Raw genomic sequence first — 16,717 nt, 5'->3', positions numbered from 1 at the left:
GTTCTTTGAGTGCTAGTGAGAAGAAAAAGGAAAAAAAAGTGACTCCCTGGAATACCTACAGGGGGTATTTATAGAGGTCCCAGGTAGATCACTTGCCCTCAAAGTTCGGGTGATGGCCCTGATTCGGGGTTATGGGCCACGTTGCAAAGTAGTGGGCCACGTGTCAAGTGTTGACCTGGTCATTGAACGTGGGAAAACGGGTCCGAGATTTCCGGAGGACGTGGTAATCAAGGGAGAAACTGAGTTTTTTTCCCGGGTATTTCCCACCCGGGTAGTTCTGAGATATTTCTGGGCCCGGGAAGCTTTTTATCTCGGATCCTGACTGGTTACTTCCCGGGTGATGGCGTGTCAAGTGTTTCATTGGGAATTCTTCTGATAATCGAGTGCACAACCTGCCGGATATCGGAAGATCCGGGCTCATTCTTTCACACCTGCTCCCTGAATTTAACCCTAAGTTGTTATTTCTTCCATGTTCTTATCTCGCCGAATTCCCGAACCTTCCGGGTCAAGGGTTTTACCCGGGCCCGGGCTCCCTGGGGGCATCACCACTTATTTAATATTCTAAAAGGTTAGATTATTTGAAATATAATTTATACTGTGCTTTAAAAAAATTAACTGTAGTAATCAAGCAATAGTTCTAATTTTTTATGAAGTTTTCTCTGGAATATCGATATGTATTGAAAAAACTGGATCAAGTATATGGAAGCCAGCTTCTGGTTAACCTATATATAAAACACGACAACTATCTATGTAATCCCCACTTTGATAAATTCATGTGGAATGCTGAAGGGTTGTCGTCGATCGTCGTCTCCGTAAATGTTTGTATGACTACACCATAAATTTCTGTGAAAACTGGAAGTTGCGATTTTGATAAATTGAACGATACAGATAAATAATTCTTTTAGCAAGATTTGTTTTCTTTTTTACGGATTATTTCATCCTACCCTTGCAGGCACTGCCTGCAGGGGTACATCCAAGGGTCAGATTTTTTTCTGGCCCAATTTTATTTTTTTTTAATTTTTTTTTTTCCATGAGGTGGAATCTCAACCACTCATATGGGGTGTGGGCACTGCCCACACACCCATAATCGAACTAACCCTTTTTTACCCCCATCAAAGTTGCCACCGGCGGTGTTGAAGTTCAAAATAACTAAATAAGTTCTAATACAAGCAAGCCCTAACAACTTTGGGCCAATCAAAAACCTAAAAGCCCAACTAAAGTTAATAGACCCAATTATTTGCCTCGTGTTTGGAATTACCAATATTTTTTTATTTTTATTTGAGGAAGAATTACAGAGATTTTCATTTGCGAAACGATGTTCCAACTTGCTTGGAAAATATAAGAATATTTTTTTCTAGATATATAATACGAAAGTAAAGTAAAAAAAAATAAAAAATGATTCATGTGCAGTACACTCGAATGTTGATTAAGTAAATAATGGAAGAATGTGACTGACTGGTGAGATTAAATGAATAAATCAAGTTTAGCAAGAACACATAGGTACTGAGTAGCTAGCGATCTATATGTTTCAGAGCATTTACGTGCTTCTTTTGTTTCCATACAATCGTATGGTGTTACGTACGTGGTACCTTAACTCTCTTTGGTTTTAGACCTCGGAATTCTCCGGGACATCCATACAACATCCCCGCAATTTTCATCTCAACGAAATATCTTCTTTCTCGATAATATTTTTCTCTTCGTACATACAAGGATTAATGATGACAAAATATAGGTTGTGTTCATCATATATATCTTAAAATTATTAAGTTAATCTACTAATTATTCATGTTTTGTTATATCAATATTATACATATATTAAGATATGAACACTTGGACATATACAAACCATATATAATGTATAACATGACATCACATGCCATGATTCTTTCTTTTTATGAAATTATTGGAGTTGACTGCGAATACATGTGATATCAATCACCTTTCGTCTAGGCATAACATCACTCTACAAAATGACGTGTTATGTATTAGATATGGAAAATGATTTAGATTTATTTTTAAACCAAAAAAAAAAGCCGGTGGAGGCCAAAGATTTATATTGGGCCAAAAGCCCAAATATTTTATCCTAGCAAATTCTATAAATCGACTACTCAAAAAATGGGCTGAATACCCGTTTAACTCGGCGACGCACCCTCTAATTCGGCTGATTGGATAGAATATATATATATATATATATATATATATATATATATATATATGAAGCAATTAATCTGAGCATTAATATATTACTGAAGTGACACAAAGTGAGAAGATAGTCACTTCCCAAAATCCGGATCCAATACTTTTGCCTGACGCAAAAGCTTGAAAATGGAATCCGACGTACCACTTACAAAGCCACCCGTACACGTTGACGTCCCAGTGGCACCTGATTTGAGTGGTCAAGATCCGTACAACCTCACGTGATATGTATGTGATCATTAATAGATACTTAAGTTCGTTGGGTGGGCGTTGTCATGTGATAATTCATACGAATGTATGTACTATATAAGTTGATCAAAGAGACTTGTAATATTTAGTTCAATTTATATTCTCCATTAATTAGATGTAACAATTCTCATAATAGGTTTGGGATTGGGCTCCTTCTCATCAGGCCACGTGCCAACCTATAATGTCTTGGATATTTTGTACACAGATGCCTTCCAGGTTCATCGGATACCAATTTATACTTAATACCCAAACATTGGATTTTTCGTGTGTTGATGTCTGTATTTTTTACGTAGGATATCGGATCGTCTTATGCCAACTCCGATCGATTTTATGCACCAACAATTAATTGGGTCGGACTGAACCCAAATAATGACACGCCGACTCGTGATCATAATAGATTCATAGGCATGGCTACCCAGCAATTGAGCTCAACGTATCTAATAACTCACATTTCATGCTTATGAAAATGCTAATAATACAATTTCTCAATATGTCACAAAATCTTTTACATATGCAGTGTAGTTTTTACCTCTTCTACAATTTGTCAAAATCTTTTACAATTTGTCAATATGTCACAAAGTGACGAAATTAAAATTATAGATTTCAAGAAATATAATCTATTCGCAGTAATGCTATTGAAGCCTGCATGCTTTTTTTCATACATGAAATCTGAAACGACTTGTGCATCATATTCACAACACACATGGCAATATGTTATAAATTCTTTCATTAATTAGATCACATAATCTCAATATATATTAAATAATTTTGACTAAAGAATACCTAGAAGCACAAATATCTACAACTTTGCCTTCATTCTCATTCATGCAAGATTTTGTCACGTCGGGGTTATAATTGCATGGCACGTCAAGAGCCTAGAATTCATTATAAATTAGAAGTCTCGGATTGATTTTTTATTAAAATATTGTTGAAACGTCCTAAATCACGACATTGATCATAATTAAACTCTGTGATTTGTATCTCTCTCTTGTTAATAAATAATCTTCCAAGTCTATTAATATAAATTTAGAAAATATTGATTTCATAAAGATATCTTCGAAAAAACATTAAATTGCACGACTCGAATCTACCTATTTTTATAACTCGTCATAAATTTATTTAATACGTCTAAGTTAAAAGTACATGGCAACTTAAAAATGATCAATTCACTGTTTGGATTGTAATAAATTTAATTTTCTTGTTCTTTTTAAGGATTTACTGATAATTGTTTTTCATAATTTATGTTATATATCATTATACATTCATGTTGGAATAATTTTAACCGAAGTGTTCCATCAAATACGATTATCACTGTAATAACAAAAAATACGACAATCATATCATTTTATAATTGTCAAGCATCATTATTCATTTACTATGTTCGTCTTGACGATACTTAAGTTTCAATTATACGAGTTAATTATTTGTTTCTTGTTATTATTCACCAAATAAGCTGATATATGTTGTTTACTTTTATAAATATGTAAATGCCAAAAAAAGAGGACCATAAATCTAATCGAAAATAAGGAAAAGGAAATCGAGAGGACTGGTGTTATATTTTTTTTAAAAATGATAAATTTTTTGTTTCCAAAAAAGTTGAAAAACACGAAGATAAATTTTCGGGGGTTTTTATTAAAAATAATTTAATTTTTAAAATTAATTTCAAAAATACTTTAAAAAAAAACGTTTGCAAAACTTCCTCAATCCGCGCTTACGAAACGCGGACGCTGCTCACGTTGAGCAGCGTCCGCGTTTCGTAAGCGCGGACGCTGCAAACGTGGAGCAGCGTCCGTGTTTACGAAGCACAGATGGTATTTGCGACGGATTTTAGCGACGGACTATATATAGATCCGTCGCTAAAATTGAATCAGCGACGGTTATAAAATACCGTCGCTAAATATGAATCGGCGACGGTTACCTTTGCGACGGTTTTAAAACCGCCGCTACGTATAGCGACGGATAAAACCGTCGCTAAGTTTAGAGTTCGAAATTTCTTACGTTGCACGCTAATAATATTATTAACAGCACTACGAAAAACCATTTTTGTTGTAGTGAAGACATTGAAAAAAAAAACAGACAAAAATTAATCACGAAATAAGTTTTTTCAGGAACTTCTACTATTCAACCTGATTTTTTCAGTGAGTCAGGGATGACTGTCTAGGCTGATATATTGAATACAAAATCTCGCGATATAACAGTAAAATTTTGTTATATAATAGTAAAATCTCGTGATATAATAATTATAAATATCGTTCTAACAATATATTGGTGGTACATTTAATATTATTCATAAAAAAATAGACTATAATTTATAAGTCAGCAGGATTTTCACACTCCGTCTTTGTCGAAAATCCTGTTGCCTAAACAAACCAAAGTCAGTCATCTCTGACTCACTGAAAAAACCAGTTTGAATAGTAGAAGTTAGGGGAGGGAAAAAATACCGAAATACCGAAATATCGTGTCGAAAAAAATACCGAACTTACCGAAAAATCGGGATACCGAAAATTTCGGATTTTCGTTATCGGTATCGGTACGAAATATTTTTTTTCGGTATTTCGGTATATACGGAAATACCGAAAATAATTTTTTATTATTATTATTTTTTAAATTTAAGTTCGGTATACCGAAAAAATGTGTGTATAGCGAAAAAATTTTCGGTATACCGGCATTTTTTCGGTATTTTGACAAAATTTTCGGTGTCGGTACGGTACCGGTATGAACTTTTTTCATACTGAAAATTCGGTATACCGCAGTATCGGTATCGGTATGGAAAAATTCTATACCGATATTTTCGGTACAGTATACGGTATCGTAGTACGGTATACCCTGTACCGTACCAACCCCTAGTAAAAGTATCTGAAAAAACTTATTTCGTGATTAATTTTTGTCTGTTTTTTTTCAATATCTTCACTACAACAAAAATGGTTTTTATCAGTGCGCACATTGCATGCTGCAGACATGCAAGCTGTAAGGTTATCTGTGGCGTTTATTAGCGACGGTTTTATCCGTCGCTACATTGGTAACCGTCGCCGATTCATATTTAGCGACGGTATTTTATAACCGTCGCTGATTCAATTCAGCGATGGATATATATATAGTCCGTCGCTAAAATCCGTCGCAAGCACCATCCGTGCTTCGTAAGAACGGACGCTGCTCCACGTTTGCAGCGTCCACGCTTACGAAGCACGGACGCTGCGCCACGTGAGCAGCAACGTTTTTTTTTTTTAAGTATTTTTGAAATTAATTTTAAAAATTAAATTATTTTTAATAAAAACCCAAATTTTCGGACATCCACGGACTTGATGACCAAGTATCTCAGTGGCAGCACAAAAAATATTTACAAAACTCAAGCCCCAAAACCGACAATAAGGAAAAAAAATGCCTGCGGAAATCGGATTCGTGGAATTCTGTCTTTTGGCGCTATAATGCCATAAAGCCAGCCCCCCATCCTCTGGCGTGAATGCCACTCTCTGCAAAACTCAATTCCATTGGGTCGTGGAAAAAACACGCGAGAGCCACACCAACAATGGCATGTCATGATATGCATGACATAAAAGTCATGCATTGTATGGCAATATGCCGACCCATCATGCATTTAATTACCTACTCCAAATATACGCACAGAAATATGTATATATGCACACTCACTATTCAGCAGCAATCACTGCAAAATGAATACATTTCAGTAAAAACAATACGTATAAACGTATGTGTTGACATAAAGTATTTCCTAACGATTTAATATATATAAAGTTTTCTGATTGATTTGTTCAGGTAAGGACTGATATATATTTTATCCATCCTGTGTTTTTCCCCGCATCTTGGTCAGTCAATTGTTGTTGTTTTATAAAGTAATCAATTACAAAAAAGGGAGAAAATCTTCTCTTTTCTGCAAGTTCATGGGTGATTCGTACGGTCGGTTTTGTTTATGTTGTATTCTGGCAAAATCGCGACCATCCATTTGGATAGGTTGTGGCTTTTGTAAGACGTTAGTATTTGTGAAACATTTTCTCCTGTAAAACATTTCTTGTTTCTACTGAGCCCATTTTTTTCTTTTTTGCTGGTCTTATTTTTCTTTGTTAAAGTTTTGAGAAGAGAAGGTAGAGGTTTATTTAGGAGGTTTGCAGCAAGCAAGAGATTTTATGTCGGACAGTTTTTATCTGGCTTTAAACTTTGGGGCTGTGTTCAGGCTCTGCTTTTCATCGATTCCTGCTAAGTGCATGCCAAAATCTCTCTGCCTTGTGATCGAGCAGAGTGTCCGCCCTTTCTTCCCAACTGATTCGATGCGTTTTAAGCCCAAGAGGTAAACAGTTCTTTTTATTCCCTTAAAACCTCTAAGGATTTTTGGATTTGATTGGCGTGTGTGTATGTTTTGATGTCTTGTTTGGCCGCTTTGTTTGTTGATCTGAAAAGAGTGGTTGTTAATTGCTGTTTTTTTTTTTGCTTTTCTTCGGTTTTGATTGCAGGACTTGCTCTGGCGTTGTTTATTTCAGGGGATATCATATAAATCATTTTTTAATATTTTCTTGTTCTTCTGAGAACCTCTCACTGAAAACCTTCGCTGATTTGAATCCCGTGAATTTTGGGAAAATTATCTGGTTTCTGTTTGATTTATTTGGTCTGTTCTGTTTGTGAGACTACTAAGTTATCCGGGATACTCTTGCTATGGGGCTCTGTGGCGTAGTGAAGCAAGAAAATACGCCTAAGCCTCTGATATTTGTCCCGATGAATCAAGAAACTGTAAGCAGATGCCAGAAAAACAGGTTTCAATCTTCCAGACCCATAAGGAAAGTCCGAATTGTTTGTAATGATCCGGATGCTACTGATTCTTCCGATGATGAGGGGGCCCTTGAAATGAAAAGAAAGCGTTTTGTTCGCGAAATTTGTTTCCAACCTCATGCTGCTTGCAGGGTATCAAATGCCCCTAAAACAGAAAGTTTGGCTCGGGGTAGCAGCAATGGCGAAAAAAATCTCAAAAACAAGTGGCTTGTACCCACCGAAGTCAGCAGGCCAACAGTCAGTCCAGGGAAATATAGAGGCGTTCGCCAGCGGAAATGGGGAAAATGGGCAGCAGAAATACGTGACCCAATCCAGCAAAAAAGGGTCTGGTTGGGGACTTACAATAGCGCCGAGGAGGCATCGAGGGCTTACGAAACAAAACGAATGGAGTTCGAGGCTTTAGCTAATAGCACCGAGTCTTATTCTACAAAAAATTCTAATGATGCTTACAAAAAAACTCTCTGTTCCGTCGTGGATTCTAAGAATCTGAAGCAAGATCTTAATGTGGCCAAGGACTGTAGCCTCAGCGTCATGTCGCCCACTTCTCGCACATCTCCATCTTTGGTGATTGATATAGATTCTTTTGTCTCGGATTCGGTTATAAAGATCAAGTCTGAAAATGAGAAAGCTGATGAATTCTTTGTAGGAGCTAGTGCGCTAATGGATGAGGAATTACTGGCTTTGGCACAAATTGATCAAAAGCTTAACTTGGATTTGGATCTTGATTCACTCGCCATAGTTGACGATATTTTCGGTATACAAGTGGACGACTTATATTTTGGTTTTGAAGATTTTCCGATTTCTGGATTCAATGATTCGGATCAGCCTTGTGAGCTGCCGGATTTTGACTTCGACTTCGATTTCGATGCTTTTGGTGAAAAATTTTCTAGTGTGGATGAAGCACCACCTCTTAAAAATGGAACTCCCCTTAATGTAGCATGCCCTTAAGTTCTGCAGTTAGTAAATTATTAGCGGTACTTATTATTCATTATACATCAATTTTTTAAAAAAACTAAACTATGTAGTTCATGTGAGGTTTTGTTCTAGTAAAAGAGTCTATTTATTAGTTTACTTAAGGAGATTTTGACTGTGGCATGAATCATTTTGAGTCTCCTTCAAGTTTTTATTCTGCTACCAGAGGTCATGGCCATAGCCATAGCCATCTTTTCGCAGTTTTGCGACTAGATTATCATCCAAGCGCAGATTCTATTTCTAGCATTGATATATAATGTTCTATTGGAATTAATATTGAATAGATATATGATCATCAGGTTCGCATATAACAGATTCCTAGATTCTCAGAGCTTTCCTCACTCTGGGTATTGAAATGGAGCCGTTCATGTGTGCACAACACCACCATTTGATCAGGGGTCTAGATGATCCAACGGCTCTATTGTGTACAACACGGTGATTTCATAGAAATTGGAAAAAACAACGTTTCTCGTTGATTAATTAATTAATTTATTATAGACTGACTTTGAATTGCATCAAGGTACAGTCATATTTCAAAAGAGCAGAAAAACTATTTTAAAGGAATCCCTTGATTTGGAAACTTTTTATGCAATCATCGAACATTTGGTCTATCGTTTTGAAAGCAGGGAGACCCAATTCGAGAATCTTGCTACTATCCATGCTATGCGGGTTGTTATCTCCTTCTTTATTGCTACATCTGGAAAAAAAAAAGAGAACTTTTTGAATTTCTAATCCATCTTTGAGACCAATAACGCTCAATCTTTGCACCAGAGGGACTCACTTGGTTACGTAAGGATAACTTGGATATCTTTCCCTTAAAAGACCAATAATTTCTGACCAATGTGCAACGGAGCTTGAACATATAAGCCTGCCGGATGCTTTGCTTTCTTCCATGGCCAATATATGCGCATTTACTACGTCTTCTATGTGCACGAACCCTACCGTTGTGTTGGGGTACTCTTCAGTAAGGCCTGACAATAGTAACAGATATACACACAAGATTTAGAAAAGAACGAACAAAAAAAAAGAAAAAAATTACAGTAAATGTTTTCTTTCTTAGATTTGGCTGTTAAAGTCCTTCCTTTCGACACTAGCTTCATTCTTGAATCAACTGTGCATTCTAGTTGTCGAAATTAACGTTTATGAAGAAACAGAACATACAATTTCAAAAGCAAAACGAAGTGCAATGAATCAAAAGTACAATAAAAAGATTCAACCTTTGACAATAGCCAATATTATAACCAAGGTGCTAGTGGGTTGCGGTGCAAGTAGTGGGCCAACTACAAATGAAGGGTTCACAACAACAAGATCTATACCACTTTCCTTTGCCATTTTCCATGCTTCTTTCTCTGCTATAGTCTTAGCATAAGCATACCACAGCTGCAAATAAGACTTTATAAATAAATGGCGCGCATAATGTTCAAGGATTATCACGTGTCAAAAAAATTTAAACTGTAAGATCGATTTTGCAGAAACCATATCGTTTCTATAATTGCTGTCGACTTATTTTTTGGTCACTCGAGTTTGCGTGCATTTTGTGGTGGTGTTTGCAGACAAATGGAAATGAGTTGGAATAGGATTTAATTACATTGTATCGTTCACAATACTCTGTATCACTCCAGTGTGATTCGTTAAGAGGCGATACTTGGTCAACGTCGTATCGATATCTTATGGAAGAACAGGACGAGGTTAACACGACCCTTTTCACACAACTTGTTTTTTTGCAGGAGTTTAGAACATTTAAGGTCCCTCTTAAACAAGGATCGATCAAATTTTCCTACAATGTTCATGGATGAATGTGACATTAATTTAAGGTATATGGAATGATACAATAACTTCAAGTAAATTGCTGATACATTCTAGTCTAGTATGAACAAAGATTTTCAGTTTACCCTCCTTAAACTTGCCTTGACATTATCATCATATGCCACAAGCACCGGAGATGCGGTGTGGAAAACACCGTCGACTCTGGCCACGGCCTCGTCGAAGCTTCCCTCCGCCAACAAATCAGCTTTTACAATATGGAGCCTCTCCTTCGCTCCATTTAGCTCCCAAAGATAGCTTATTTGGTCTACATTTTCTGATGTAAAACAAAGCTAAAACATTTGAGTGCAAATTAATGTTTATATGACTAGAACCATTTTTTTATTGTCATAGATAAAGGATTTCGTATATGTCAATTTCTTTTTTGAAAAATCGAACATAATCAGAAAATAAAATAAACAGTCCGTGTCCTCATGATCAAATGTCCGTGCTCAACAACAATTAATATGAATGGAGAAAACCTGGATTGCGCACGGTGGTGGTAACGGTGTGACCCTTTTCGAGCAACTGACTTGATGAGATGAGCCGCGATGAATCCTGTGCCCCCGGTTACACAGTACTTGCCCATTTCACATCTCCTTCATCAATTCATGTGCCGTCGGGGGCCTTCTAATAAAGTCGCCAATCTCACGTTAGGTGCAAGTTTGGTGCGTCATCTCAACTATCATTCTACCCTTTAAATTATTGCATTATTATTAAAATAATGACTGCTACATACAAATGTTTCGTATTTGGTATGGATCTGGCTTGTTTCCTGACTTCAACTAAACCTATTATTAGGTAGAATTACAATATTCACGGTTGAGATTAGAAGAAATTTAGTTATGAAAATATTTGACCACACCAAAGTGAAAAAAACAATAAAAAATTAATCGAGTTAGGTATAATATATTCTGAATAATGGCACTTTTTTTCCCCTAAAATAAAGTGGATGAAGTAGATTGTAGTAGAGTAGTGAAAGTCATGGTCTCAAACAATGTATATTTTCTCCAGTTCGAGAAAAGAATTTCATTTTAAGGTCGCCTAAGCTGAGTCTCTGACATCAAAATTGGGTAAATTGCAAGAATTTATTTCCGCCGGTACGATATTTATGACAATCCGTGCTGGATTCGATATCTTGCAATAACTGAGGAAAATTGGTGGTTGGCATTTCACATGGTTCCCCATAAAAGCAATGACCTTGTCCTTATTGGGGTTGAAAGGGTGTAAATAAAAGAAAATTTGCAATTGTTATAAAAAGTTAATTTATGGATTTTGTGAAAGTCGAGGGGCCCCTAAATTAATTTAAGTATCAATTCAATAAACCCAGATATATACTTCAAAGTTCAATCTAGCCATCATCCAAAAGGAGGTTGCAGTGGCACCAAATCGTTTCAATTATTGCCATCTCAAATTCACGGAAAAGTCATTATTCTTCTTCTGTTTTTTTTTCCCTTGACTTAGGAAGTAATATTGCTTCATATTTTTTGCCAAATATTTAAGTCCATGGATACGTTGTAGATACCATATAGAAGATGATGGGCGCATACACACCCAAGCAAATTTGGTCAATAGGATAAAAACATTCGAAATATGTTAAAAAGTTTGAAAATATGGGACAACTTGGAAAAATTATAGGATGTATGTCTTTCAAGTTAATTCTCTGTGTCGTCGAAATTAAGTTTTAATTTTATATTTTATCATTCCTTACGTGACACGGTCGCAGTGTAAAAGGTACCAAAATTGAAAAGAAAAATTAATATAGCGAAAATGTAACTCAAAATTACAAATATAAAGGGCCAATTCAATTTGAAATTTCCCCCAAAAACATTAATTGCCCTGGTGCGCCCCTATCTTAAATATACATATACACACCATCAAAGAATTTATAAATTTATAAAGAGATGCGAAAAATTGTTTTGACATTTTATTTAGCATTCATTCTACCTAACACCAATCACCATGTTGTTCTACCCAACTGAGAGACTCCGGATGGATCCAACGGATGAAATAAATTTAGTACATAAAAATTTCAAAATTCATTTAGTGAGACAGTTAATAATTGGGAAAAAAAATATTGGGTTGGAAACATATTTGCCGCTTGAGTAGTAGTAAATTGACTAAAGTCCCATTCACCGACCGATTTGGATATTGCAGTTGAAATTTCATTTGTTTGCACATGCGATCTTAATTAGTTGCCATCCTTTTTATATCCGCGGCTAAACAAGCAATTTGATGTTGCAATGCTCGCATGCCCAATTAAAGCTACATACCAATATGAGGGTAAAGATGCAAACTTTGCCAAAAACTTAGTAATCATGTTCAAGTAAATGTAGAAATAATTAATGTTGCCAAAAGTTGGGTTACATGAGAGTACTGGATAAAGAGAGATGAAGTTTCAAATTATTACAGTGGGAAGGAAATTGCTTAATATTTCAGACTTCATCAAACAATTTATAATTTTATAATAAAAATAATAAGCAACCAATTCCAAGATTGACGACACAACAAGGACGAGCGAGGCACTAATAATTTTCTCGGGATACATAAAAATTCAAGAAATAGAAAACGAATTATTTCTCAAGATTCATCTGCCAATAATAATAATAATAGATGATACAAAATGATCCCTAGAGCTTGACAACTTCTGGGATATGAACCGGGTACCGATCAATGCAATCAGCCCACGGCCCCTCCACCGGCGTTTTGATATCCCGATTGCACTTCCAAACGGCACTGTTACACTTAAATCCACTCCCGAATCCGATCTGCCACACCCGGTCACCTTTCCTCATCCTCCCCTTGGATTCTATGTAAGACAGTTCATACCAAAGTGAAGAAGAAGAAGTGTTTCCAAATCTGTGTAGTGTCATTCTTGAAGCCTCCACTTGCTCCGCCGTGAGCTGGAGGTTTTTCTGCAACTCATCGATCACCGCCCTTCCGCCGGCGTGGATGCAGAAGTGCTCAAAGGCTTGCTTGAAGTCTGGAATATATGGCTTTAATTTCGAGTTGAAGAATTTTCTTCTGAGGAGTGAAAAGGCAAAGAGGATTTGCTCTGATGCAGGAAGAACAAGAGGACCGATTGTGGTTATATTGGATTTCAGAGCTTCTCCCGCTATGGCCATTAGATCTATGTTCAGCTTTATCCCCACATGTCCTTCTGGGTCTTCTTCTTGCTGTATGCAGTTGTATGATTTGTCGTCTGCTCCTTTGTGGGTTCTTACGACGTGGGAGAGGACGTACTTTGACCGGTGGCGCTCAGCCCACCGGTTAGACAAGAGAACGGCGGCACCACCCATTCGAAAGAGGCAGTTAGGGAGGAGCATGGCTCTTTCTTTGCCTAAGTAGCAGTTGGGAGTGAGGATTTCTGTACTGATAACAACAGCGTTCGAGTTGGGATGCTGTTGGAGAAGATCTTTGGCTAAATCTATAGAGATTAAACCTGCACTACACCCCATCCCAGAAAGATTGAAGCTCTTGATATTGCTTCTCATTTTGTACTTGTTAATCACCATTGCTGTTAACGAAGGTGTAGGGGAGAAAAGACTGCAGTTTACAATCAATATATCTACATCTCTAGGCCTCATCCCCGTTTTCTGGAAAAGTGAGTCCATGCAAGAAAAGATCACGAGCTCAGCTTCTTCTCTAGAACGACGCATACTCGGAGATGGAGGAATAAAACACATCGCAGGTGGGAAACAGGTCTCTTCCCCAAGCCCAGATCTTTCAAGAATCTTCATCTGAAAATGCACGCTCTTGGGTTCCTTGTGCAGCACTATATGCGCGTGCTCCATGAATCCTGCGAATGAAACTCGCAAGCTCTGCGGGGGCTTGAAAAGCGCGTAGTCGATCAGGTAGACAGTGCGGGGCCGCGACATGAAGAAGAAAGTGGCGGAGTAGATTATGAGGAACAAAGAGCAGATGATGTGGAGCGAGGTTAAATGCATGGAGTCCCAAAATTGGATGATTTCTTCGGGGCTTAAACGCATGGATTCGAGGAACAAGGCGATGATTACAGGGATGAGGAAGAAGGCGAGAAGATTGTTGGCGAGGTACTGGTAGCCTAGTTTAACATATTTGAGCTTGACTGATTGAGAGAAATCCGGGAGTTTGGGTGCCATTCTCTGTTTGCGATGGGTATTTTTTTGCAGGAAAATTAGGGCTGCTTTTGTAGGAGAAGACAGCACCAGTTTGAACTTTGAAGAGGGTATGGCGCATTTAATTTTATTTAATATTAATTAATACAACGCGACTGGGCCGTCTCTTAAATATTTGTCGTGTATTTTTATTATGGTTTGGTATATGTTTTATTGTACATTTGCTGATATGATAAGACATATTCAAGTACGTCATTAACATTTCCATATCAATAGATTATTTTCCTTCATTAATACAAAAAGTGTTTTCAAAATAAGTGTGGATTAATTGTTGTTAAATTACTCGTAAACTAGCATAGTACTAGCAGACACATGCATTGACCACATCCCTGATGGACATGACCACGTTTTTTTAAAAAAAAAAACAATTCTAATTAGTCGAAAGTTTATTATCAGTTGATAATATGTAAATATATTGAATTGACTGTTGAGAAGTTGGCAGCGGCCCCGCTCACATTTCTCGGTTGGGAATCATAAATAAGTTTGATAAAAATGATAAGTGTCAGAAAAGGGCGATTCATCATTTATTGACTGGCTAAACTTTGTGCCTGGTCAATGCACCTTCGTCAGAGATAAGTCAACACCAACACCAACACCTATTCACTAATTCTAGCATATTTTTCTTCCATTTTACTTATTAAGTATCTCTGCCAACGCTTCTCGGATTTAATTCATTCTCAAATTCCCATCCATCCATTGCATTGCAGGCATAATTAATTAATCTAACAATTTTATTATCACTACTATTTCAAAAAAAAAATATTCTATTATTTTTTATTAGGTAAGAGGATTTATTTTTGGTATGACTAAAGTGAAATTATTAATTTCATCTAAGATAATTTTCATATTTGATCATGAGAAAAATGTGGAGAGTGAGAAAAAATTTCCAATTTAAAAAAAATTGAAAATACACCGATTAAAAAAAACATAGACAACAAATGATTTAGATTTTATCATTCTTTTTTTAAAAAAAAAAATTTTAATTTGACATACATAGCGTGTGTATTTATTAAGCTGTAAGAGAAAGAGCAGCTTATTGGCCCAGTTGTGGTGGTTCAATCTAGAGTTATTACAATGTGTCTCCCGGCAATAACCGCTGAGCGTTGGAGGTTGGGCATTCAAATTATATATCGATTTTTTAAAAAATTAGATTACAGTACAACTACTCTACGTATCTCAGTACAAAGTCGGTAATGATAGTAATATTTTTTATTCTTTCTTTTATTAAGTAAGTTCATTAGTGGCTCTCGTTTTCTAAATTGAATTACCAAAAATTTTAGTTTCTCAAAAATTATAATTAAAATTGTTAATATCCGTAAAATAAAATAAAAAAACAACTAAATTTTAACGTTATTTTAAATTATTATAATTTTTTTTTGTAAAATTATACAAGGTCATAATTTTAATCTCAAAATTCTAGTTTGTTTCATATCGATTTTTTAAATTTAAAATTTTGAAACCCCCAAAGTCTCAAAATTATTTTGTATTTTGAATAAAAAATTCGACTAATTATTTTAGGTATAGTTTAGCTATTTTATATTATATTTATACATTTACAAAAAAGTTAAAAGGTATGACTAAATTTTTAAATATTAGTTTTTTTGACTGGAGAAGCAAAATGATTTATGAGGGCAATCTTGAAGGTAATGCGAAGTATATTTTAACAAAAAAAAAAAAAAGAGTATAATATCATTTTCTAAAAAATGTACATAAATAGGATATATTGTCGTAAAATTTTATATATTTTAAAGAAAGAGAACGTATACAATTATTGGGTCGTCCCACTCTGTTGTGGGCCTGGACTGCTAGTTTTACCAGGTATAAGTTTGCTAAGCATCTCATCACTTGCGGCCCAATATGGACTTTCGGTAAAGGAAAACAAATTCTTAAATTATATATCATGATCACAAGAATATTCGAATGAAATAAGAGAGAACGACAGTCTAAAAAATTAATTGTTTGCAGAATTTTCATATCCATTAACACATAAAATATATTTAGTTTATACTTTCAATGTTTCACATGATATTGAGTTAATATATATTTTTTTTGTGAGAAAATTTATTATCTATACACTACATTTAATTAAGGTTCAGCCCGTGAGACCGAAAATTTGCAAAAAAATTCCAAAATTGCATTAATATTTTTGGTCAATTTTCATAATTATGACATAATCGCTATTTTAAAATAAAATAAATTAATTACAAAAAATTGATACAACGCCAAAAGATTTTTTTTTTAAAAAAAATTATATAAACACGAAACGCCGCCGCCTAATCGAGACATTAATATTATATGATATATATGTAGTCTCAAGCTAGGAGTCACAAATTTGTGAGCACTGAATAAAAGAGGAAGTGAAAGCATGAAGGGTTGAGCTGAATTCGATGCGATGCCAACGAGGGAGCATGATTCCATTCCAAATGCTACCAAACAAAATCTTTCCCCAAACTAAGTTCAAACACACCTGACTTCTTAACTCGGCCGCCGCGTAATACGCGACCTGCTCTTTTCTTTATTATTATTATTATTATTGTAATTAAAAATACCTCGTTTTCAGT

General features: G+C 35.7%; 3 protein-coding genes across 3 annotated transcripts; 1 reads left to right on the top strand and 2 right to left on the bottom strand.

The window, feature by feature from the left end:
* The first annotated feature begins 6,155 nt into the window (after positions 1 to 6,155).
* On the top strand, positions 6,156 to 8,506 carry LOC140809503 (ethylene-responsive transcription factor ERF119-like). Its single transcript, XM_073167158.1, has 2 exons — positions 6,156 to 6,748; positions 6,912 to 8,506. The coding sequence occupies exon 2, from the start codon at positions 7,111 to 7,113 to the stop codon at positions 8,170 to 8,172; it is 1,062 nt and encodes a 353-aa protein (XP_073023259.1). The 5' UTR covers positions 6,156 to 6,748; positions 6,912 to 7,110; the 3' UTR covers positions 8,173 to 8,506.
* Positions 8,507 to 8,643: 137 nt separating this feature from the next.
* On the bottom strand, positions 8,644 to 10,706 carry LOC140809504 (tetraketide alpha-pyrone reductase 2-like). The gene is given in 7 exon segments (XM_073167159.1): positions 8,644 to 8,893; positions 8,978 to 9,167; positions 9,414 to 9,576; positions 9,785 to 9,973; positions 10,104 to 10,276; positions 10,482 to 10,527; positions 10,529 to 10,706. Coding segments are annotated over 7 exon segments (963 nt in total). The 5' UTR covers positions 10,589 to 10,706; the 3' UTR covers positions 8,644 to 8,751.
* Positions 10,707 to 12,409: 1,703 nt separating this feature from the next.
* Positions 12,410 to 14,187, bottom strand: LOC140809490 (3-ketoacyl-CoA synthase 5-like). The gene has a single exon (XM_073167142.1). It carries the CDS (start codon positions 14,118 to 14,120, stop codon positions 12,630 to 12,632), a length of 1,491 nt encoding a protein of 496 aa, XP_073023243.1. The 5' UTR covers positions 14,121 to 14,187; the 3' UTR covers positions 12,410 to 12,629.
* Positions 14,188 to 16,717: the final 2,530 nt, after the last annotated feature.

This window comes from Primulina eburnea, chromosome 13 (assembly GCF_022965805.1).
Source record: "Primulina eburnea isolate SZY01 chromosome 13, ASM2296580v1, whole genome shotgun sequence".
Taxonomy (NCBI): domain Eukaryota; kingdom Viridiplantae; phylum Streptophyta; class Magnoliopsida; order Lamiales; family Gesneriaceae; genus Primulina; species Primulina eburnea.
The sequence above is the reverse complement of the archived record's forward strand: the minus strand, read 5'-3'. Positions and strand labels throughout refer to the sequence as shown.

Excerpts from the sequence above, each read along its gene's own strand:
- LOC140809490 (XM_073167142.1), bottom strand. The coding sequence starts at position 14,120 with ATGGCACCCAAACTCCCGGATTTCTCTCAATCAGTCAAGCTCAAATAT.
- LOC140809503 (XM_073167158.1), top strand. The coding sequence starts at position 7,111 with ATGGGGCTCTGTGGCGTAGTGAAGCAAGAAAATACGCCTAAGCCTCTG.